The sequence below is a fragment of the Lipophrys pholis genome, assembly GCF_963383615.2.
Source record: "Lipophrys pholis genome assembly, chromosome: 22".
Taxonomy (NCBI): Eukaryota; Metazoa; Chordata; class Actinopteri; order Blenniiformes; family Blenniidae; genus Lipophrys; species Lipophrys pholis.
Window position 1 is genome coordinate 12,672,953 of NC_137644.1, and position 25,646 is coordinate 12,698,598.

General features: G+C 44.4%; 2 protein-coding genes across 2 annotated transcripts; one reads left to right on the top strand and one right to left on the bottom strand.

Moving 5' to 3' along the window:
- Positions 1-473: 473 nt before the first annotated feature.
- brd1a (bromodomain containing 1a) lies at positions 474-16,544 on the bottom strand. Its single transcript, XM_080491630.1, has 13 exons — positions 15,052-16,544; positions 11,582-13,001; positions 10,794-10,950; positions 10,440-10,571; positions 10,214-10,342; positions 8,121-8,433; positions 7,698-8,018; positions 5,010-5,624; positions 4,443-4,584; positions 4,189-4,322; positions 3,148-3,257; positions 2,652-2,806; positions 474-2,106 (listed from the first exon to the last, which is right to left on the bottom strand). The coding sequence occupies exons 2-13, from the start codon at positions 12,982-12,984 to the stop codon at positions 1,923-1,925; spliced, it is 3,795 nt and encodes a 1,264-aa protein (XP_080347756.1). The 5' UTR covers positions 12,985-13,001; positions 15,052-16,544; the 3' UTR covers positions 474-1,922.
- A 168-nt stretch (positions 16,545-16,712) lies between these two features.
- zbed4 (zinc finger, BED-type containing 4) lies at positions 16,713-25,552 on the top strand. The gene is made up of 2 exons (XM_080491631.1): positions 16,713-16,838; positions 20,698-25,552. Exon 2 carries the CDS (start codon positions 20,891-20,893, stop codon positions 24,677-24,679), a length of 3,789 nt encoding a protein of 1,262 aa, XP_080347757.1. The 5' UTR covers positions 16,713-16,838; positions 20,698-20,890; the 3' UTR covers positions 24,680-25,552.
- The last annotated feature ends 94 nt before the right edge of the window (positions 25,553-25,646 follow it).

Sequence of the window (25,646 nt, forward strand, 5' to 3'; positions counted from 1 at the left end):
ACTTAAAAAAGAAGAAGGCATGTCTCCACCACAACATGTGCCACTTTTATCACGTTACCATTTGCACATCTTTCCTGGGATATAAAGTAATGCAGATACTTTACGATAATTTAAACGCAGGCACGCCTCCCTACGACTACGGCAAAAACCAAGTCAACAGTCAAAACTGTCACGTTAAAAAAATACACTTCCATTTTTATTTTTATTTTTTTTTTCCTTTTGGCAACAATTCCACACGTCACGCACACAAAAAAACTAATTTAACAAAAAAAAAAAAAAAAAACAATCGGCAAAAGAAAAAGTTCTGGGTAGCAACGTTTTTTGGTTTCTCGAGAACAAAACAGGTTCTGTGTCCACAGCAACAGACTGTGTGTGTATATGAGCTTTAGAGACTTACATACCGTGTATTTAAATCATATAAATATATATGAACAAAAATATACTAAAACTATTTTTTTTTTTTTATTAATACAAAAAGGATTAATGCCAAAGGGAAGCTTACCATATAAACTTCAATAACTTAAGAAATGGGGGAAAAAAAAAAAAAAGAAAAAAAAAGGAAATATGCTCTTACATTTTGGAGAAACATTACATTTTAGCCCTAATGTCCTTAATACTAAGGCTTTTGCACATTTTTATTCTTACAGATCATACAGCACTGGCAAAACAGCACTCCGATTTCAGAGCCAAGAATGTATCAAGTATAAATACTAAGAAAACACCTGTACATAACCATTTATGTCAAAACTACAAAATAAGTTAATGTCAGGTAGCTGTACAGATTATTTACAGTATAAATACAAAGGGAGGAGTTTGTAAAGGATAACCGACTTAATGAAAAACGGGACTTCAGCTACAGATTCAACAGAACCTCAGAGGGAGCCCGGCGACACAGGCTGATGGATCGGTGGCAGGTATCTACTCCAACAAAACAAAACGTGAAACATTTGATTTTCGAAACACATTATCGGTGCTGCTGTTTATTTCAGTCGCGGCAAATTCTGAGCTGCAGGAGCGACGGTGAGAGGAGAGGGAGCTGCAAAAACGAGCTGCAATTCTAGGTGGAGAGTATCCAGGTTGTCTGGAGGTACGGGTGGTAAAGGAGGAGACACTCTAACCTGGGATGCAGCGTGGAGCGACGCCCATGTTCACAGCATGGCAGCGGATGGTAATCGGAGTACTGTCGCTTCCTCGCGTAACATCCGGAAGAAGAAATGCAGACGACATGGAGCCGCGGTCGAATCTTAAAAAGACTTTTTGAAGGCAGGAAATGCATTGTTTTAATCACTCCGGCCGTTTTAGCGGCACCTCGATAAGCAAATGTGCAGAAACGTTTTGGCTCACTGCCAAAAAAAAAACAAAAACAGATTTATGTTTTAAACTTTTCAGCTGCAGCCCAAATTTTAACGGTTGATGTTTCCGTGCTCGTCCTACTTGACGCGCTGACAGATCTGGCAAGGCTACCAAAAGGGATGAAATCAATCACGAACAGTTTTGCCTTGAAATGATGAATGGAAATGGCGAGGAGAGGAGGGTGATAAACGGTATTCTCTAAGCACAGCCACCAGTCTGGAGGTTTGGGGGGGGGGGGGGGGGGGGGTTTACATATCGACACATTCATTTCAGCAGCAGCCCATCGGCACGTGGTAAGAAGTGGGAATGGAGGAGGAGGATGAGACGACGCCGGGCGCGGCGGCGGGCGCTCAGTAAACATTTTAAGTCTCCTGAAGAGACGGGAGGGGAATCACGAGTTTTGGTGAGGGGTGGTGAGAACTTATTTGGTTCAGGAGAGGCACACGTGTGTGTGTGTGTGTGTGTGTGTGTGTGTGTGTGTGTGTGTGTGTGTGTGTGTGTGTGTGTGTGTGTGTGTGTGTGTATGTGTGTGTATGTGTGTGTGTGCTGGCAGAGAGGCTGCGGCACCATCAGTCCACATCACTGAGGTCGCTGACTGGCTCGTCCTGCACTATGCTCAGGTGGTTCATGGCACGGCTGAAGGCGATCTGGACGGCCTTTCGAACGCTGGATGTGCGTCCCTCCATCATTTTGATCTTGTCTATGGTCTTGTCCATCCCCAGAGGAACCATCTTGGACCTAGGAAGCCATTGCCTGCGGCGGCAAAACAACACAGCGCTGTTAGATCATCGCGACATCGGCCAAGTCCAAAAGTTTCCCCTCGATTCTGCTCAGGAAAAAGCAGCTTTATGCACCACCGGTGAAAAACACTTTAGGCGGACTTGGTTTACGTTTAAAGTGAGAAAATCGGAGTCGAGCAGCAAATTTAAAAAGCTGCGATCGGAACTAAAATTCTCCGAAGTGCTTTTGATTATCACAGAATCATCCAGATGATCCACTGTGTGGTGTTAATTCTAATTTAACGAATCAACTAATTGTTTCAACAATTCCAGTCATCCATTTTTGTGCCGACACACAACTGAAAATATCTCGTATTCATTGATGTCTTAATGAACGAAAGTTGTTTGTCTGTATTAGTATGGGAATCCAGGTGAGACGAGCGCCATTTGTCGCCCCCTGACCACGGGTGTCACGGAGTCGCGGGAGAACAACGACGAGCCGACGGACGGGCCGGCAGGTTTACCCGCGTACAAAGCCGGCGTAAAGCTGAAGTCACTCCCGCGGACAGCGGCACTCACCAGCTGCGCTTGTTGTCGAAGAAGAGGACGAGGTAGAGTTTCTCTTCGGCTTTGTACTGCATCTGCTCTCCGATCCGGAGCACGTCCATGGGGGGCATGGGGATGGACACCCCGTTGTGCTGGCAGCCCACCCGCGGCATGTGAGGGTCGATGATCTGCACGCAGCAGGAGGAGGGGGTGGGGGGGGTGTGGGGGGGCAACAGGGAGAGTTAAGCACGCTCTGACGTGCACGGAAATCACACATTGGCATAGAGACGGACATGTCTTCGTGTTCCTGGTTTGTCCTCGCATGCAAAAATCACAGGTTGAGAGTGAAAGACTGCCGCCGAGAGAGAAACGCCAACACACAGCTGCGGCTCCAAAGTGTGGGTTTATCCGGTGGGACCCGGATGTCATAATTTAAGTTTCAAGTTGGTTCCAAATTGAATAGGTGGCGACAAAACTTCAGAGTGAAAAGACTTAAGTCATGCTCTCTCTCACTCACATAAACACTCACCAAGGCAGGGTAGGAAGGGTATCCACTACATTTGGCCCAAACTAGCTTTAGGGGTTCCAATGCAACTGTTGCAGCACTAGCGGGCATCCAAATATTGCTGTTGCCAACCTCTATGGAAGCGGGAACAACACCAAACAAGTTATGTGTGGGCTTCAACGCACACAAGGAAACACAGTTCACAAGCCATGCTGGAGGCGCAGGGGCGCGCGGCAAAACCAGGGTGGGAAATTCACTTTAAGAACGACAGTGGGTGACAGATATTCAGATTTATCAACCCGCCTTTAGCTTTTAATGAGCCAAATGGGGGGGGGTTCGGAGAGGCTGGAGAGTGCAGATGCTGACTGGTCAAGTGCCACGGTGGCAGGCGGAGTACAAACGCCGGCTGGCCGCTGCCAAGAGTCGCGAGGAATTGGCTGATGGCGCTCGGTAATTTCCCACCCTGCTTTTTATGGCTGCGCGAATACCAGGTGTCTGCAAGTTGATTCAAGTTACGACTTTCACAGCCGAGTGGAACACTTCTCTCACAAATCACATTGTAATTCTCGACGCCTTTTTGAACATGAAAGTACGTGCAGACATCTGGAAATACACACACACACACACACGCGCACACACACACACACGCGCGACTTACTTAATTGCTCACTCATCATACAGAATGACATGAGGAAGAACAAACGTTGCATTTGACAAAAAGTCCCAATGTGTACATAGAGCCAGGCTCTAATTTTGTTATATCTAGTGAGTTGAATTATTCTATATTTACTTAAAAACTAAATATTAAAATATTAATATAGAAAAAATATTACAATAATACTAATAAATAAATAAAAAAAATATGTAGTGTTTACAATAACTAAATCACATTTGATAAGTTGATAATTTATTTGAATCTACTTTCTTTGGATCTGGTGAACTTTCTGTTGACAGGCAATATGACGGCTGAGGAAGAGTACGAAATGAATCAACAATCAGTCACAAACATTGACCCAAGCTCGCACATGCGTGTTTATTTACTTTAACAATGCGGGGGAAAGTTACCGGCAGCAATCCGAGCAGCTTTTGCAAAGTTCCCCGTTTCGATGCACGCGATCAGTTCACTCTTGTCATCCACAGTGTTTCTCCGGACCAGCGCGGGCTTCCCCTTCCCGCATTTTGGAAGACTGAGAATGGTGCTGAGAGCAGACACACACACATAACACACACACATACACACACACACCTTAAGGTCAACTTTAAATCTAGATATGTGGCGCCGCTGAACCAACACACTGAACAAACGCCCGGTGCATCACCTGGTGCTTCCCGGCAGACTGCTGCAGGAGGAGATGGAGGACTCAGAGGCGCAGCGTCTCCGTGGCTCCACGGGTCTGCTGCTTCTTCCGGTCGCCTCTAATTCCTTCTCTTCCTCCACCTCCAGAAAACCACTCGACAGGCCTGAGAGGAGCCAGAGCAGAAATTCACAGCCAAGTACAAAAATATCCCGCTGTGATCCAAAAGCTGCGATCTGAATCCGAGCCACCGCTGTCAGAACGATGGGTGATGATGAAGCCGCAGCTTGCTCAGCCAATCTCTAATCTAATTTAAGCAAACAGATGCAGAAGAGTAAACAAGTGTCTGTAGTTTCTTACGACTCTGCTCTTTGAGATTTGACGGTGACGACTTGTAAGCAGTTGAACAGCTAATTGCAACGTGCGCTTTGCCAGCTTCATCATTTGGCACTGAAGCGACACACCGACTTAAATTTTTTTCTTATCACAGTTTTAGAAAGGTGCCATATACTCTATGTTCAGTATAAACAAAACTTCTGAAGTTTGAGGTGATTGTACCACAAACGGTACTCCTCTCAACACAATTCTTACCTGTGTCGAGTCTTTTCACAGGCGAGCCGCCCTCTTCCTCGTGCTCTCCCTCCCCGCCCTCCTCCTCGCTTTCCCCGTCGCCGCTGTGTTTCCTCTTCTTGCCGTGAAGCAGCGTCTCCAGCCTCGGTATAACCACCGACAAGAAGGATTTGGAACCCATTTGGCCGCCGTCCTCATCCTCATCCTCCTCATCCTCCTCCCCCTCCTCCCCCAACTCCTCCTCGCCCTCTTTCCTGCCCGCGCCGTACGGCTCCTCGTCCTCGCTCCTGGCCGGCTTGTGCGGGCTGGCTGCCTTCGATTTGCGGAAGAGAACGGCGGTCCGGCGGCTGACGGCGCCCGTGGGCTCGGCGAGCGTGGACGTGGCCACCACGCTCATGTCCCCGTCCAGCAGAGCGCTATGTAGGCTGTCGTGCGAGTGGCCGTTGAAGCGCGGGGCCGACGAGAACAGGTCCGGTATGTCCTCGTCCAGCTTGAGCCGCTTGGCCTGAGACTTGTCCTCGCAGTCCGGGGCGGCGTCGATGGGTTTGAGGGTGGGGGGCTCGGGATCCGTGTCTGAGTGGATGAGGGGGGGGATGGAGTCTGACGGCTCCAGTGTCGGAGGAAGAGACTTGTCACCTAGAAGATAAAAGACAACAGACAGAAGTTTAGTTGTTTGTTTTTTTTATCATAAAACCAAAATTCCTATATTCAACAATCTAACTTGGCTTTTGGATTCATTCAGCATGTGTCAATGCATGAGTCAAAAAGAACAAGCAGCCCTCTTCCCAATCTTTAAAAGTACTGTGCCATTTTGTTAAACTGACTCACTACTGCCACCTATTGCACACAGAAATAGCACTAACCGAACTCAACATGCTGCATCTTTAATGTTCTGTAAACTTACAGTTTAATCTGTTAATCATGTTGAAGGCTGCATAATACAACCTGCGGCTATTACCAACAACAATAACCTGTGATGCATTTCCCCTCCTGTTTGCAGAAATGCTGACGCTGCACATTGTCCTATGACTGTTGGTTTTTTTTATCATACAGACGAAAACAAAAAAACACCATTTAGCATATAGCGGGGGTCTTTTATAAATAAAAAATGAGAGCAGAGCCACTTTTTCTCCCGCGCCGGCTCATTACAGGGCACTCTTCTCCGGACTTGGTGTGACACAGCAGAAGTGCTGAGCGAGCCCGAGCTGGAGGAAGCCGCCGCAGTGTCACAGTGTGATGCTGCAGTCACGCCGTGTTATGACCGTGTTTACAAATATTGGTTGTGATGCTGGCGGGTTATTCTGTGTTCTGTCGTGGACGCGGACCACGGCGAGCTTGTGGGCCAATTTCGAGATCGGTTCCGGGGGGAAAACACCACAATGGTTTCGGTCAGCGGCGCTGCCGCTGCAAGCGCCGCCGCCATGTACACCTTAAGTTGTTCGTATCTGGCTCAGTGATTTGGAATAAAGACTTCACAAAAGTGCATCAGTAAGCCTTTCAAACGATTTAAGTGTTGGGGGTTACAGCATATAGATTACTGCCAGGGAACTTTGTTTCTCTTTTCTTTTTTTTTTTTCTCGTCTCTGAATAAAAATTAAAGCACTAGTACACATAAAAATAAAACAATGGCTCTTCCTGTGCTGACATTTAGCTGCTTTTAATTGCTGCAGCGAGAGCATAGTAAATAAGAACAAGAACTTTCAGACGCTGAACGTCTTTGTCGACTCCAGCGCGTTCAAAAGAAAAAACAAGGTTAGATGCTACCGAACAGTTAGAAATATGCCGTATAATGATCACTAAATAAGAAATTAAACAGATATCTTGAGACTATACTTTGAAGTTAATGTGTCCTTCCAGGATCTGATAGTTTTTTTATGAAACGTTTTGAATAAAAGATGAACCCACTGTCATATCTTCCAAAAAATGTGACGCAATTAGATATTTATATGAAAACTTTGCTTTGACAGTGAGCATGCTGCATCTTTCAATAGAAACATTTTAATTCCATCTCTGTCTGCAACATAATCAAAGCCCCTTTTATCACTATCCAAGCTGGGACAAAGAGAATATTTTCTGCTGAAGAAGTGAATAAGTTTATGGAGTGAAAAATACTTATTCCACTTATTCTGTGCAGGACATTAGGAAAGAGTTTTGTTTGCTCATCTTTTTTTATTTTTTGTTGGAGAAAGCATTTCTGTGGTATACTGCGAGAGAATACAATGGAATTTATTGTCATTATTTAAGAACAAGCAGCTGGAGTCGGCAGTTTAACAACAAGCGAAACAATGAAACTGGACGTTTTGGATATAAGGTGTGTGTGGCCGGATTTTAAGTCTATCCGATGATGCTTTGACGACGTTTTTCGCATTGTGTCAGATACGCCGGGTGCTGTTGTTTTATGCATTTAAAGCAAAAGATTTAGAGAGGGCGCGAGGCCTTTTTATATTACCTTGTTTTTTTTTTAATATACCACATTTTCTAGCGTGTTTCAATGCCACTTTCCACAAACAACTGAGACAGTATATTACTTGAGAGTGAGATTTCACAGCCATGTGTTCCCCTTTGAGGGGCTATAAATACTCTGGGTTGGGATACACTGGGAAGGGAGACGTCATGTGATATGTTAAGTTGGCGGGCTGAAGTCTGACCTCTGATCTGTGCTTCGGGACATACAGGACACGCGATTACAATGTTCAGATCCATACCCACCCTCATCATCTGCGAAGTGCCCGTTGGGCCTCGGCCCCTCTTCTTTCATTTTAGTCAGTTCGGGGAGGAGGAGAGCCGGCGCCGACGACAGCGACGTCAATGGAGTAGTGGAGGACGAACAGAGGTGGTGGGAGGGCAGGACTCTCTTAAGGCTCATTTCGCTGCGCACATCGTTGATGGTCTTCTTGAGCAGCTTCATGCGCTTGCTGCGGGAAGGGCTGGACTTCATGGCACAGGTCAGGTCGAACTTTTCCAGGAGCTGCTGCAGCTGCTTGTCCAGTGACAGGTGCTTCCGGTTAGCTGGCACGAGTAGACGGTCGACTGGGAAGGAGAAATGAAGGAATGAAGTAGGTGGAAAAACGAGCTTTCGTTTAAACTATTGGATAAGACATTCCCCCGACTCGTCATTATTTTCTCGCTTACCGTCCTCCCAAGAAAACGACGGCGCCACTTTGATCTCAGGCGCTTCATCCAGATGCATGCCGCTTTCCCTGTCAAAGCCAATTTTCTCCACGTCTCGCCGGGTTTTCCGGAGCAAGGCTCCGCCCAGGTCCCGGAGGCGACCAGCTGCTCGGTAGAAATACGTATCCTTCGAGTTATACTTCATGCAGTTATCGACGATGAGGTTGAAGTCTCCCTCAAATTCATCAAAGTTGTTGTAGCGTTGAGCATCGATGCGCTGACGCATGGTGGAGAAATCCATCGGGTGCTTGATGTGATCCTGGTAGTCAGGCACCTACAGGAAATGAAAGACATAAACAAAACATTTTCCTTCATTTGAGTAAAGATCCTGCAGCTACTACAATACATGTACAGTTGACTGTGTCAACGTGTCGATACGTGGTCGACTGAACTCCAGAATCAAAAGCAGCGCCCAACGTGGGGCTCGAACCCACGACCCTGAGATTAAGAGTCTCATGCTCTACCGACTGAGCTAGCCGGGCTTGGTGAAACACCTTCAAAGGCGCGGTATGTGTTGGTGGACTTTAATCTCAAGTTACACATTCCATTTACCAGGAAGTCACATTGCTCAACACCGTCTGCAGAAGGGAGGGGTTGTGATTTATAACCAGACTTGCTGGGTTCAGAACACGACACGAGAGAGGAACTGGCTGTGAAGTGCAATTTTTTTTCTTTTCTTTTTCTGGCATCTTCAAGAACACCTTTTAACAGATGGGCGTGAAAGGGGAACAGGGAGGTTATTTATTATGGTGTGTGTATGGTATAATCATTGTTAATGCCTGTCTAGCCACTTTTTGTTTGACATTTTCCGAACAAAAAAATGGAAAATCCCAAAAATAATATCATTAAATTTGAAAGTGATGACATGTTGGTGGATGGTCAGACTTATTTTCTAGTTAGAATAACCCATCATTCATTGAAATACACATCTCAGAGTGTTACATAAGGACACTTCAATACCTAAAACATGATGAAAGGATAAATATTGGACCATTTTAGCTCAAAAGGCTCTGAATTGGAAACACTTCTTATCTGATTTCTGCAAAAGATTCGCCTCAGATTTTCAATTTAAAAACATCAATCAGGTAAAATGAGTGGAAGATGCTTAACCAGACGTATACACTTAAAAGCAGCAACACCCACTGCAATGTTCAGACGTTTAATCATGTATTTTATGCGTGTCTTAAATGTACAATAATTTAATTAATTAAACAAGGATTGATGCAAAGGATTACCAAATACATGGATGAAGGGTTAAAGTGACAGTTACACAAGTCACAGGTCACTTTAAAGTAAGTCCGCAGGAAATAAATGGAAGCTTCTGTATTATCGCCGGAAAGAGCGCAATCATTTCTATCACCTTTTCAATTCCCTCTCATCAATTTGTCCCTCTGTAGACTCCTGACCAATCTGTTCCATCGGCTTTGGGTAAAATATTACATCAAGTTTTACCTGATGACCTTCTACATTTATGTCTGATGTTTTTGTCACTTCACCACCGATAGTTGACAGGCAGAAAATCCTGTGAGTGAGTGAGTATCCTGGTGATAACAGTTGTAAAGTGCAAAGGTGCTTTTAAAAATAACTAGAATGTCCAGCTGTGTCAATCAGTTTAAGAAAAAGACTTTACAGTTTTTTTTTTTTTAATAGTCGTCATTACAATTGAAATATCAGTTTGAGATTTTACACCCTTAAAGAAATTCTCTGCATTTTCTTTTCTCAGTTTGAGTAAACCATTAGCATTATTGAAAGGTACAAGCTTCATTCAATATTTCAGTTGTGCACTGCAGGTTTTATCAAACAGTATGTTCTGAGTTCGTCATAAAACCGACAAAAGCAGAAGAGATTAAAAAAAAAAAGCAGCAAAACAAAAACAATTAAAAAACAGAACAACATATCTGCACAAGAAGCCGGATATTTTGCAGTTCATGTATTTTTTGATACTTCAACAGGGTGAGTATGAGATGTCCGAAGGAAAAAGTAGCACAAGACTCAGTGTGGGTCGTGGCTACAGCAGAATGAGAGAGAGTGTTGGAGCGTCTGCTGCAGCTCACCTCACTGACATCCACCGGCTGGGTGAAGATCCGGGCCTGGTCTTTCGCCTGGAGCTGGTCCAGGAGGGATCTGAGCAAAATGCTAAAGGGCGTCAACTGCATCTCCAGGAGGGTCTCCTGTAGCTTGATCTGCAGCACAGCACAAAAGAAAAACTCTGAATCAACATTTTGGATTTATTTGGCACACTTCTTGTTGCTAGACGTCAGGAGTCGTCCCATAACCCACCTCTTCCCTCTTGAGCTTTTCCCTCTTGCGGATGAGCTCCAGCAGCAGTCGGGCTCTCTCCAGGTCGTGTCGGAGGCGGTGCCATTCTTTTAGCTGTTCTTTTAAGGCCCTGCTTTCTTCCTCATTCTGCCTCTGGGGGAATCACAATCAAACACATTTGCATGTCAAAAAAAAACAAAAAACACCCAACCTAATTTCCCTAAAACCTTTGTCTGCAATAATTACTATAACTTTTTGGGTCTCATCAGCAGAAACAACACAAGTGCTGAATGGTTCGCTCACTTTGTTATGGGTCTACAAGCAACTACATTTCTGCTACAAGGTCTGCTGTGGTTGAATGACACGTGAACAAACCGGTTGTGCATTCTTCTGTGACTGCAGGCTTGTCTGAAGGCGTCTGATGAGGGGCAACCCATTCCTGGACTGCCTCTTTAGCGTCCAGTAATTTAGGACCAGCTCCACAAACGTTTTCTTCTTTTGAAGCGACACCTGGTTCAGGATAGTTTGTAACCTAGAAGAGAGGCGGGCGTTAGAGGCGGGAGAACGGTCTGCGTTTAATCAGATGGCGGCTGTGGTTTTTCCAGAGAAATATCAAACTTAACCAAAGGGAGGTTTTCACCAGGACAGTAAGTATGAAATACATCAAATTCTTTCACTAAATACATGTGAGAACAAGAACATACACATCTATCTACTAATAGCATCCAATTACCTTTTTAAATAAGACATGCTTGTGTAATGTGAAGCACAAATGATATGATTGGCATCATAAACTGTGATTTAATGCTTTTTTTCACCATATCTCAATGACTGGCAAATTCAGCTCAGCAACAGTCTTGCATGTGCACATTAAGTCATACTGTTCTTGCGAATGAAATGCAACATTAATGTTTTATCAATACTCAGAAAACAAAAGAATAACTTCACTGGACAGAGCCAAACTGTTAGGCGACTTGTTATCCAGCTTGGTTTGGTTTTTTTTCTGGGAAGTGATGCCAAATGAAGTTTGGATTTGTGAACAAACTACAATGTTCAGTCTTCATAGAATTTCAGCTTTGATTTACAGGATTTTTTTTTTTTTTTTGTTAAATCTAACTCAATAGTCCATCTTAACCACACATCACAACAGTTAACAAATATACCTGTGTGCAGGGAAAGTAGGCACAGGAACAGGAGCTGGAGCTTCACTTTCGACTTCAGGCTCAGGCTTCTTACCCTTACCCTTCTTTTTCTGTTTTCCTTTCGAATGTCCTTTACCATTCCCTTTGCCTTTGTCCACTTTCTTATACAGTCCGTTTTTAGGTTTGGCGTCATCATATATGGCGAGAGGCCTCTTCACAGACCCGTTGGGTGTGTGAACTCCACAGTAGGCCGTCTTTTTCACAGAGAAGGTGGGCTCTCCGGTGTCGGTCACCTCTTTGATTGGCTCCATCTTCATGAAGAGGCCGGCCTTCTGGGCGCAGCTGACGTGAAAGGCAGTGTAACAGTTGGCTTTGTGGCATTGTATGCACGCCCCGACGCCTTTCTCCTTACAGAGGTAGCAGGTGAGCTTCCAGCGGGCCGGAGGAATGTGGCTGACGCCGTCAATGGGTTCGATGAAGGTAGTGTTGGAGAAGCCGACCTCGGGGACCCAGAGGGCGCACACCACGTGGCCCCAGCGGTCGTCGTCCGTCTTCTTCACCGCGCCACCCTTGTTGGGGCACAGGATGCAGTCCGCGGGCACGGCCGGTGACTGGAGGCAGTGCCTGCAGTGCCACTGGCCCTCTGGAATGTAGGGCACGCCGTAACATTCTTGGTGCACGGCCACGTTGCACATGTCACAGAAGAGGATCGCGTTGCTGTTGTGACACTCTCCGTCCATGCAGATGCAGCAGACGGCGTCCTCGTCAATGGGGACTGTCTTTTCACCCCCCTGGTCCAAGCTTTCCAAATGCAACTCTTTCTCAAAGCGGTCAACGAGGAACTCAAACACATTGTGAGAAACCTGACTGACACCTTCACTCCGCCTTTTTTCATTGACCAAATCCAGCCAGGCGTAATCTTCCTCATCCATGTCATATTCCGTTTCCTCGTCAAGCTCTTCTTGTGTCTTTTCTGTGTATTTAAAATAGGCAGCTTGGCGTTTCGGGACTGCAGGAAGGTTGTATTCCACAGTGCGAAATTTAGGTTCTGGAAGCTTTGGGCTGGCATTCCCACTTGCAGGTTGTCCGCCTGCCTCTGCTGGGCTCGTGATGCCCAGTGCAGCATTTCTCTTCTCTTGGTTGTTCTTCAGTCGGACTGATCTCAGAAGGACCTGCTGCTGAGGCTTCTCGGCGTTCTCCTTATTGCTGGTACACTCCATCATCTCCTGCACCATGGGGTCATCGTCAGAGATAACGTCCAGCTTGTCATATATGCTGAGCCGGTGGATGCGCCCGTCGAGCTCGAACTCCACCATGCGCTGCGCCTGGGCATACGTCAGGATCTGCTTGTTGGGGGAGGGCTTGATCGGAGAGGGCGGCCTCTGCGGCACCGAAACCCGGTGCTGCCGAGCTTTCTTCTTCATCTTGACACTCCGTGTTGCTGCATGGATGGAAGGCAGCAGAAGGGAAATGTTAGATATCGGCATGTGGTTCATGGCTGACAGGAAAGTTGAACCAAACAAATAATAAAAAGTTAAAGCATCATATACACTGACACAACAGATTTAGCTAAATTTGCCAGTATTTTTGAATATTGGTTTGTGTGCTTCCTCCTTCAGATGATGTGATGATTCCACCTTCTCCTACATGGATTTCTACAAAGCACAATCTATTTTACTAGTACCAACACTGGATTTTATGTGATTTTCTACAGTATGACAAAAAGAACTTTGGAATCTATTTGTGACTACAGGAAAAGTCTCTATTTGTCCAGTGTGTATTTACAAAGCAAAAGGTATTTTATGTCCTTCATGTCACATTCTGGATTCTGAGAGTGTCATTACCATCGGGTACACCTAACTTGTCCAAACTATTGTCAACTTTAATACCCTGGAGTTTGAGCAATATAAATACTCCATGTCTAGTGAGTGGCCATTTACTTTAAAATGTATGCGCTTGAAAATGTTTTCACACCCATGAGTTAAAAATTGTAGCCTTCAGCAGAGCAACCTGTATGGATTTAAGTTTGTACGGTATTAGGTTTACTCGGTGCTTCCACAGTCAGGAAACAAAGTGAAGCAGCTTTTAATTCCTACACTCTTCACCTGTGGAACATACTTCCTGACACACTCCTTTTAAACCAGGCCTTAAAATGTTAATACTTGCTCTTGCTTTCCAATGAACAATACATTTTATGATTTGTATTACATTTGCCTTAGTAAAGTTGTGACGTATCTAGCATGCCCTTATTAATCACTTTGCATTTATGCATTTAATTATTGGAATCACTTTAGATTAAGATTCTTAATCACCTTATTTTAATGTACTTCCTGTTAAAACACTGAATTGCCTTGTCTGAATGAAATAAATGTACCTTGCCTTGTATAAGTCACCAATCTAAACAGTGAGGTTTTCAATGGTGATAACTACAAGCTTTAATCGTAAATGGGCGACTACTTTGATTGTATGTGTCCACAGAATTGCACGGTGCAGCAGTGGTTAGCGTTTTCCCCTCACACTCTGGAGTCAAATACCAGCTGAGCCTTTCTGTGTCGTTTGCATGTTCTTCCTGTCAGTGTGTGGCCATGCCCTTACCCAGAGTTAGCTGGGATCGGCTCTAGCCCTCAGGATGAAGTGGTATAGAAAGTGGATATTGCAATGTCTAATCAGAAATGATGACTTTAAAATATGTGTGTGTTATGCATTATGTTACCTTAAGTGTGCCCAGTATTGCTTTCCCACCATGCCACATACTTCATAATTCCAAAATCAATCATGCACTGTGGCATACATTGCATAATCTCACCTTGCCAATGTAAAAAAACGCAAAACCCTTAGACGATTATCAAACATTGAAGAACATTTCATGTGTTGACCACTTCTATCTCAAACTACTAGGCTAATGAATCCTGCTAATATGCAACAGACTGGCCTTTTACCTTCTTTTCTTATTCTTAAACAAAAAGTCAAAATGGAGTAATAAGAGTGGGCGATTTGGCTGTTTCACAAAGCAACGGTTGGCGTTGCAGATGCATGTTGTTGACGTGTGCAGTTATATTTAAACAGCAGGATGTGGAGTCGCTGTGTTGTGGAGTAGCTTCAAGTAGCTTGTAGTACGCTTAGGCTTTTCTCAATGAGCTGGGGGCATTTAAACGCGGTGGGAGGAGTATTCCCACATCGCCTGCGCCAGAGTTAGCACTTGGCCATTTGGTGCACGGATACTAAATTCCTTTTCCACTAAATAAGGACGCGCACACGGCCAAAGTGGCCATGGTGCTAACAATAACAGTAGCTAGCCGGCTAACTAGCGAAAGGGAGAAAAAAAAAAAAAACGAAGCTCCCGACTAAAACAAAAAACCCCCAAAAAACCTAAAACAGCAGCAAATGTCGTCAAACGAAACACACGAAAACTTGCTATCGAACATGCATTTCTTCTTTTGTGCACAATGTGGGGTTTTCTCGTCGTTTTAAGGCGAACGAAAAGCACGTACCTCGTAGTCACGAACAGTTTTGCTCGAGGGAAGAGACGTTAGCTCGGCTTACAAAGCGACGGCCTGCTAAAAGTGGCTTTAAATCCGCGTTCTCATCCGACGGGCGACGCGGGGGCTCGTTTCACTTCCTAGTAATAATAGCAGTAATAATAAGAGACAAAGAGGCCCGCTCGGCGCCCGTGTGGTTTCGATACTGGATTCGACGCAGCTATTCGCGTTGAGGGCCATTCATAGGCTTGTGGAGTCGAGCAGGAGCGGCTAGTAGCAGCAGCAGCGGCAGCAACACGGACGGATCATCCCCCCAACACAACAATGCGTTGAGCAGACAACTCCCACCAGCACGCACGGCCCTGCGTGTGACGCTGGAGGTCATGTCGGCAGTGGGTGAGCGAGCGAGTCGGAGGAGATCTCGCAACAAAAGCCCATCTGTCACACAATCAATGCATCCCCGCGAGCCTCGACGCGGACTACAGCGCGGCTCCGCGAAACAAAGCCCGAATGGAGGAGCGAGTGGAGCCGAGGCGTCGTGTTTGTGTGGGTTGAGTCAGAAAATGACTTGGGTTTCAAACTGGGATTGCACTCTGCCTCTGTCATTACTGGACTAAGCGGATCTCACCCAGTCACAGAGGACAGGCAGGTCACAGATGACAACAACAAACCTTTTTTTTTTTTGCCCCACCCCAGTGACCGATTTGCCCCCCAGACACTGCGAGCAATAACGGGCCGTTTTCATACAGAAGCACAGAAAAATCGTCAAACGTCTTAAAACTCTTTGAAACAGATTCTGGCATAAATATTTACTTATAAAACTCTCTAAAAAAAATGAAAGCAACAACTATAAAGTGTTTGAAAATAATGTAACTGGAACCGGAGTGTAATGAAGTCTTTATTGGTTACGTTACAATGCTTCTGATATAATTCCAGGCTGTTCTTCCGGACCGTGAACGTATCATTTTATTTTACTTCATAAAAGATTCACACTGTTGCTCCGGACCATGAACGCATCATTTTGTATAAATGCAGGCTTTTGCTATCGGTCCATGAATGCAACACGGACTAAGTAATTTATTCAACTTTTTTTTTTTTACTTAATCACACGTGGTGTAGTAGACATGAGCTAGACTTGTTAACGGAATAATACTTTATGGAGCGAGTCTGTGCTTTGGATTACATTGGAAAATCATCACTTTTTGCGATTTCATACTTTTTCAATTCAACCGGCTGTAGGACCATAAATGCAACACAAACTGTCAGTCTGCTCTAGGACCATGAACGCAACGCACACTGTAAATATTTTCTTTTTATTTACTTACCACGTGTGTTGTACAGGAATTAGTTTGAATACAAGGTACATTTCCCTTTTTTTCTGTTACAATCGTTATATTACAAGTAAGTTAATTAAAAAAAAAAAAAATTGCCTTCTCTTTTATACGCACTCGCGATGGGTCATTGAATCCACCACTGTGCTGATAAATGATATTGATGATTTTTAATTGATGAAAAATGAAAAAAAAAAAAAAAAAGGAGTAAACCCTTGATGTAGTGTAACGTAATCCTTTACCGTATCGCCCCCACTAGCCATGCCGACCCCCCCACCCACCCCCGAGCCCGGTGACATCATTAAAACATGTTCCTTCCGTCCGACGCTGTGTGGAGCTGCTCCGGCCGAACTGCGAGCAAACCAGCAGACAAAAGCAACAAAGTGAACCCCCCTCCGGATCAATCAAATGTGTCAGATTTAACTATTTAGGAGCCGAAACCGAGCCATCAGGCTGCGATACCCCACAGTAAGTACCCCGGGCCGGTGTGTGTGTGAGAAGGGGGCTTGATTGCGGCCGGGACGTCGTGGTGAGCCGCTCGGATTCGGATCCGTGTGGTTCGTGTCGCCTCGGCTGGTTCTGCCTCGCCAGGTTAGCCGCTCCGTCCCGAGTGTGGCCTAGCTGGCAGCTAACCAGCTAGCGGCCGCTCTGCGGTCCGAAATGGGACTCAACTGAAGCCACTCGGGCAGCTGTAACGGTAATTGATTAGTTGTAGAAGTTGTACTACGGGGGATATGTGCGCTACGAATCAGGCGTGTTTATTTTTTTGTGTGTGTTTATTAGCCTTGTGGCTAACCCAGTTAGCACCCAGCATAGCCACAGTGGTGTTTACTGATAATGAAGCGTTGAGTGCGAGTAATGTCTGACTGTAACCAATGATTTTAGTCGCACGTGTGCCGCGACCTGCTTTAGCTATTATTAAAAAAAAATTCTAAATGAGTCGAAAGCCGGCATGAATGTGGCCATTTAAAAGTTGTTGGATTAGAATGAAAGCCAGTCAGCGTTGGCTATTTTCTGCTGCCCTCTCGCATCTTCCTGACTTCAGCCAAACCCGGAAAACAGGCTGCGGCTGCTCACCCAGAATACATTTGGACACCGATCGTGGATTCTACATTTGTTTTAGGAGATATATCTTAATCATTGGAAACCTTTTTTTTTACTGTACACCTTTCTTTACTTCGTCAACAATGAACCTTTGCCAGTCTTGTTTGCATGAGTGCTCATCAAAGTAGTGTTTTTAAAAAGCTGCTGTGCTTTGCTTACTCCATTTAAAAAAAAAAAAAAAAAAATACATTAATACTATAATTTACATATTGTGCACGCAAGTGGTCCATGCGGATGGTAATGGTAGCAAGGATATAAGGATACACAGACCGAGCATTGAGTGCAAAACAATCCCTCAGGCTGAAGTGGATCTGCACCCAGGACTCGCAGATTAATTTTTACACACCCCTTTCACTGGTTGATGGATTATTGTGTGTGCAGAGCTAACACACTTTAAAGATGCAGTGAGTGAGATTGTGCCTGTAAACATGAGCTGGGATCTTTATATCCGGATATACAGATGTTGCTGTGGAGCAAAGAAAACACAACTCATAATTTGATGTGATCCGATAGCATTTAAAACTGTTTTTTTTTCTTTTATGCGGTTTCATGTTAGACTTACATTTGGAGCCTCACGTGACCATGTGGATGCATGGTTGTATCATTCCTAAGAGCCAGTGCATGCTTTAAGATGCCCCTCTTCTCAAATGCAACTTAATCAAGTGAATTGATCGCTATGAAGCTTTTAAAAAATGTTTTATTGTGACAGTTTAGTAAGCAGCTGAACTTAAGACGTATACTTAAATTGTTATACTAATTATAGTCTCAAATACAATTTATCCACTGGTTATATAATCATCAGTGATAATAGCTCCTCTAATGTTTTGAACTTTAATCAAAGCGACCGACAACTTCATTCGGCACATGTTTATGACATCACGTGGCATCGTTAAATAAATGGCCCTACATTAAATTCAAGGAATGTTTTTTTGAGTGATGTTTTAATGTTATTTTAATGTAGTAATGCGGTTGTAGTTTTGAGTTGAGCTGCAATGTATTATTTGAGAGGCGTCTCTAATATTGTGGCAACGCCAATAATATAAATGTGAGAACAGCCAGCCTCACAGTTGGAGGCAGCACAGTTTTAGTTGAGTCGTGTTGAAAGTTTGTAGCTTGTAACAGGAGCTTGTAACCAGACGTTCCCCGCCCGCAGCCTACAGGTCAACCTCTGGGTGCCTGGACAAGGCCTCGACCCCTGACTGCTGAAGCTGCTTCAGGAATGGCTTAACTGTTGTAAAGCTTGTGCCAAATCAATTTGAGGAAAACATTTTTTTTTATATCAAAGTGTGTAAATGAAAGAAATGTCCACGAATTGGCCAAATAATCAGTTCTTAAGAAATTGTAAAAAGTTAGGAGGAAGTATCAACTAAATGGGAAAAATAGTCAAATTAAAGCTGCAAACAGTATTGAATGGTACTTGTGGGACTCCAACTGTGAATGTCATCTGAATAGTGGACGGATGTGGAAACATTTTAAAAGTTAAATGAAGTCTAGCTGAAAGTATGGAACCTGTAGTGGTTTCTAAGTTGTAGGCGTTTAAAGATAAGTAGAAGGGTTTTCCCCATCCACGTCAATGCTAAAAATAATTTGACCCATCTGTTTACATATGAAAAAAAATGTAGAAAAGTTAAACTACTTAAAAAAAAAATCTTAAAGATATTAAAAAGCAAGAATGTCTTTAAAACAAAAAAAAAAAAGCTGAACATTTTGATAATGGTTCAAAGTGGTTAGACTGCAGGAGTCCTTCTGCCTTGTCACTTCTGTGTCAGCACGTGTTACGTCCTTGTCGTTGTCACATCTGCACGGTTGAGATATTTGTGTATAAAATGGTGACAAACAGAAAAAAAAGATGATCCAACATGTACAGTTGAACTGTGATGATCGTGATGTCATATTCCAATATCAAAATGTGCAGCAGAGTGCATTTCTGCATAACTTTAAGCTTTGAAAATAAGATGATTGAATGTGCAGTGTGGTTAAAGTTCCACAGTAATGTTAAAAAACCTGCTGCTCAGGAAGGTTTGTGCATGAACTCAAAAATAGAGGTTACCTGCTGGATTCTTTGCAATGTGTCAGCTAACTGAATTACATCCACGCCAGAAAGTTCATTACTGTCGACATGAAACCCTCTGCTATTCTGATACATATTTATGTGTCCTGGTGTGATTCATTCACACTTGTGAAGTTTCAGGCAGATCGCAGCACATAGAGACTAGTTACACATCACTTCCTGTTTCATGGCGAATCATCAGATATTCATTGGAGTGCCTATGACATGCCCTTTTTACAAGTAACAAATGTAAAAACAACGTAGGGGGCGCTATGGCGCAATTTTGCCAGGCACATGCACAATGACCATAATATTTTTAAATGGTTCCCCATTTCTGACGTGTGTGTAAATTTTCAAAGGTTTGAGCAAGTTTACGCCACTAAAAATGCAGTGGTTTGCGCAGTACCAGAAGAAAGTAAAGTAATAATAATTCCTTGCATTCCACTTGGGTCTCGCCCAGCTCTGCTGCCCCTTTAGGCCTGGTGCTCAATAGCCTGTAAATAAGTTTCTTTTCTTTCTTTCTTTTTTTTTTTAAGGAATCTGATCATTCAATCATTCAACTTTGGAGTTTCTGGGGCTATAAATAATCAATTGTGTCTAATTTTGATCAATTTAGTGCTGGATAACACATTTCATTGCAGATAAGGGACAACTGCATTGTATTTATGCATCTCTTTACTTTATCTTGTCACTTTCTTACAATTTTCACATATTGGCACAAGTGCCCTTAGTGTGTATAATTGGCTTGTAAATGGGGTTATTTAGTCCTTAAAAGTTTTTCTTTTTTTAAAGGGTTTGAATTTTAATAATTGCCCTAAGAAAGGTTAATGTTCAGCTCAGAATCCACAAGTGTTACCTACGGAGCAATCGGCCAATGTGGGTTCTACAAAAGCCTATGAAAAACCCCTGACTCAAGCTGCCTTCACAAAATGTCCTCAGTTATCACCAAAAATGTGCTTTTACAAAGAAATATGTGGATTGATCTTGGTGATAAGTCAGTTTAATAAATCTTTGCAGTGTGTGTGAACTGATCTGATTCTTGACACAAATCAATTTCAGATAGTGAATAATGAAAACAAAGATCTAAAAGGTTGACGATGTTATATTAGATCACTTGCATCATCTTTTTCTTTCCCGAAATATGCTTATATGATCTCTCCTTCTCCTCTCCAGATCGCGTGCAAAGAAGAGAAACTGCTTCAGTCATAAATGGAGAGGGACGAGCAGGCACACTGTGGCGGCAACAGCATCACACACATCACAACGCCCGCTTGAGAGCTGCTGCATCGATGACTACACCTGAAAAAAGTGATCACGTTTGACAACGCAGACCTGACTATTCTACAGAAACCTTTGGGCTGCTGCAATGGATGGAGAAGAAGAAATTCCCCACATGCTGGAGGATGTTGTGGGTGAAGCCGACGGCTCCATGGAAAGTAAAAAAAGAGAGGCAAAAGGGACCTGCCTTAAAATCGAGGGGCAGGACGGCTACGTGTTCAAGTCCTACAGCATTAATCCTCATGACACTGCAGATGCAAAATCACCTGGCTGTTCCTCACTAACACTGGATAAAGACTTCCCAGCTTGTTTCCACTTATCTTCTCAGGGCGACACAGAGTTGGAAACTGACGGCGCAAGTAAGACTGATCCAGCGTCTCCTTCTCTTTCGGACAAATGTCTCAACACTGACACAGTGACAAACGCAGAGATTCTCAAGTATGAAAATGGCAGTGAACTTAATGAGCATATGGAAGAGGAGACTGGGGACGCCAATGGAATGGAGGAGGAAACGCAGGATGACGAAAGGCTAGCGTTTGGCAGCTCAATCGGCCCTTTTGTAACTCGAGATGGTGACGACTATAGTAATTTACTAAGTGGATACACAAGCACCCTTTATGATGTTGCCATGGACGCCGTCACTCAGAGCCTTTTGTCATCTATGAGGAGTCAAACCAACCCAAGGAAAAAATCTCCTGCATGGAACCATTTCTGCATATCGCCACGAGACAGTACCAAAGCAATCTGTTTATACTGCATGAAAGAGTTCAGTCGGGGTAAGAACGAAAAAGACCTCAGTACAAGTTGTTTGATGAGGCATGTACGAAGGGCTCACCCCACTGTGCTTTTGCAAGACGGAGCGGACGTATCCTCAAATAATCTGACGAGCTCCCTTGCCTCACCTTTGATACCTCCCTCCCCAAGCTCACCAAAAAATGGAGACTTGTCAAATAGCATTATTACTTCTGCCTCAAAGAACACTTCACCGTCCACCTCCTCAGCTGAGAATTCAGACCTGCCATCCAAAGAAGTGTTACCCAAAGTCGAACCAAAACTGGAACCGTACGCCAATGCTGACGCTCTCTCCCTCTCCGGCATACTCTCTTCCTCACATTCCAATGAAAATAGCATCGAAGACATGTCAGACGGAGCGGCCGAGCGCCTTCCGGGGACTCCAAAAAGCTCCAGTTCCCGTCGCAGGTCAGCTGTATGGAAACATTTCTACCTGTCCCCTGCTGACAATTCCAAAGCAGTATGTATCCATTGCATGAATGAGTTCAGTCGGGGCAAAAATGGCAAGGATTTGGGGACAAGCTGTCTTATTCGTCATATGTGGAGGGCTCACAAGGAGGTGGTGATAGAGGAGAATGGACAGGGCAATCACATTCCCCCTCCTTACACTAACCCACCTTCATTGTTGTCCCGCACACAACTACAAGATCCACTGGAAATCAAAAAGGAATCACCTCTTCTTCCATCCTCGCCAGAAACCATATCAGATGAACTACCCCAAAGCTTAGAGGAAGCCATGGATATTAAAACTGAGCCTATTGAGATAATGAATCTCGCAGGGCCAGAGTCGTCGCTTAACCTGTCCTTCAAACCCCTGGGGGAGGACACACCTATGGATTCCTCACCATGCGACCTCTCCGAAGGCCCCAGCCCTAATCAAGATCATTTAGTTTTCCAGCAAAACAAGATGATCATGAAACGGGTGAAATCCGAGGTGTGGCACCACTTCATGGTGTCGCCAGTCGACCAGATAAAAGCACTGTGCCGCTACTGTCCATGTGTCATAAGTCGGGGGAAGCGAGGCGACTTTGGTACAAGCTGCCTGATGAGACATCTCATGAGGCGTCACCCAGACGTTCTTAAGAACCAAAAAAGCACAGACGACAAGGAGTCCTCCCCGCTTCTCGACACAAGTCTGACAACAACAGACACAGTTTCAACCAAAGAAACTGAAAGCCCCATCACAGAGAAGAAGCCACAAACCATGCCTGTTTTCAGTAAAAAGACGTCAAAACTGTGGAACCATTTCTCCATTTCACCTGCTGATCCTACCAAGGTGGTTTGTTTGCACTGTAGCCGCACAATTAGCAGAGGCAAAAAGACTACGAACCTCGGCACAAGCTGCCTGTTCAGGCACATGCAGAGGTTTCACGGACATGTTCTTGAACCTAACAATCCAATCTCAGGTGATGTGCCGTCTGCTGAAATCCACGTTAAAGAGGAGAACACGGATACATCCGTTTATGAGGCGGAACAGGCTCCTGAGAGATTTGACGAAAGTCACCCGGTTGCCAAAAAAATCACCAAACTTATCGCAGAAATGCTCGCACTGGATCTTCAGCCATCAGCCATGGTGGAGAATGCTGGGCTGAACAGGCTGCTAGACTTCCTCCAGCCTCAGTATTCTCTACCACCTTGTTCTTACTTTACCAGCACTGCCATACCAGATATGTACGAAAGGGTTAAGGAAGTCGTGCTGACACACCTAAAAGAGGCCGAAGGTGGTGTGGTTCATTTCACAACAAGTATTTGGGTCAGTAGCCAGACCAGGGAATATCTGACCCTCACTGCCCACTGGGCAACGTACGAGTCAAGTGTCAGACCTCAAGGTCAAGATTTTCACTGTTCCGCTCTCCTAAGTGTCTCGCAAATAGACTGTGATCAGGATATGCAGGATATCCCAAAGCAGCTGGAGTATCTGTGGGATTCTTGGATCACCTCATCAGGGCTGAAAAAGGGGTTCACAGTAACGGACAACACCACCATTCGAAACACCCTAGAGGACCATGGCCACGTCACCATGCAGTGTTTTGGACACACAATAGACCTCATTGTTAGCGAAGCCATAAAAAGCCAGAGAATGGTTCAGAACCTTCTGAGTATCGCACGGAAGATCTGCGAACGTGTGCAACGCTCGGCCAAGGCCAAGGAGAAGCTCGCCGAGCTTCAGAGGGTCCACCAGTTGCCGGAGAACCAACTGATCCAGGACATCCCATCAAAGTGGAGGACCTCCTTCTTCATGCTGGAGCGGCTGGTTGAGCAGAAGAATGCCATCGACGAGATGTCGATAGAGTGCAATTTCAGGGAAATGATCAGCTGCGACCAGTGGGAGGTGATGCTGTCCGTCTGCAATGCACTGAAACCTTTCGAAGTCGCCTGCAGGGAGATGAGCACTCGCACTGCCACTCTGGGACAAGTGATTCCACTCATCCACATCCTCAATCGCAAAATAGACCTGCTCTTCGATGAGACCGTGGGCATCGACACCATGCTCAAGTCACTGAAGGAAGCCATGGTGAGCAGAATGTCGGCAACCCTACACGACCAGCGATACACCTGGGCGACCATGCTGGACCCACGATACAAAACTTCACTGTTCACGGAGGAAGAAGCGGAGCGGTGTAAACTGGATCTGATCCAAGAGCTGGACTTGTCCTCTTCTACCTCAGATGCGGCACTTCCCCTGCTGCCTAACGGCTGCAGCGAGGCCTCCGACTCTCCCGACACTTCCCATTCAAACAAGGACAACCTCTGGTCCTTGATGGCTGACATCAGGCAAAAGATGAAACCCGATGAGAAGCCAAAGTCCTCAGAGCTGACAGTGCTGGAGTACCTTGAGGAAGATATTCTCGATCAAAGCTGTGACCCCCTCGACTATTGGAACCTGAAAAAGTTCATGTGGCCCGATCTTGCCAAAGTAGCCGCCCGTTATGTAGGTTGCCCACCGAGCATCATCCCAGCAGAGACACTGTTCAGCACAGCGAGCGTTAACTGTGCCCTAAATCAGCCCAGACCTTTGCTGGACAACATGGAGGGTCTGCTGTTCCTCAAGGTCAACCTCCCTCTGATTTATTTTCAGTACTGATCATTATCGCGGAGCGTTAACTTGAAAACCCTTAATAAAAGGACCAAGTTGCATAGCTGTGAAAGGGTGGGGGTGGGGTGGGGGGAGTGTGGCGTGTGTGTGTCTGTCGGGCAAAATGTAAAATAACAATTTATACACTGATCGATTCTCAATGCAAAGGCCAGATTGACTTTTTATTGTATTCTGTGTACTACTGTTAAAACACTTTGAAGCTGTTGTGATGGAAAGTCTCAGTAAGAAGTGTATCAGGGAGGGAGGGTTTTTCTAGCTGTAGGGGTTGGTGATAACGTGTTTGCTTGTAAATCAATGTGTTTTTTTTCTTCTTTTTTCTGTTTCCTGTCTACTCTCTCCTTGTGCCTTATCCAAAACTACTTCAGGTCAAAACGCTGTACATATTGTTAAAATTGCGCAGATCACATCAGGATGTTTTTCTTGTTTGATGATTTTGTTTTTTAGATTAAAGCTAAGAGTTGTTTTTCAGAATGGAAACATGGCCCAAAAATAAATGCTGTGACTGAAAACCATTTTAAGTTAATGTTATTTAATTTTCATTGTGAATTTGTGGCTCATGGTACTGTCATATAGATAGAGATTTTTTTTTTTTTTTTTTTTAACTTGCTGAAATGTTTTTAATGAGATGTATAATATTGCTGTATTTTCGGAATAAAGGGGTTTGTTTGGAATACTCAATTTGTCTTTTAAGCACAATTTTAAGTTTATGTCCAGGGGCTTAAATTATGGGTTTATTATCGAGTAAAACAATGTACTGTACATTTTTATATCGAATGACTTCGGAACCTAATTTGATAAATGTTTTAGCATCGAGACTGGAAACATGCAAATTTTTGTGGTCATTTGTAAATAAAGGGTTTTCCTTATATCTCCTGGTATTTCTTTTGAGTTGCCGATTGTCTTGCACAAAGTTGTTCCAAAAATGCAGAATTTAAAAAAAAAAAAGACTTAAGAT

Coding starts and splice junctions, on each gene's coding strand:
- zbed4 (XM_080491631.1), top strand. CDS start 20,891: ATGGATGGAGAAGAAGAAATTCCCCACATGCTGGAGGATGTTGTGGGT.
- brd1a (XM_080491630.1), bottom strand. CDS start 12,984: ATGAAGAAGAAAGCTCGGCAGCACCGGGTTTCGGTGCCGCAGAGGCCG. Junction 4,585..5,009: donor TGTGAAAAGACTCGACACAG/GTAAGAATTGTG, acceptor GGCTCCTCTCAG/GCCTGTCGAGTGGTTTTCTG. Junction 3,258..4,188: donor AGCTGCTCGGATTGCTGCCG/GTAACTTTCCCC, acceptor CCGCTTCCATAG/AGGTTGGCAACAGCAATATT.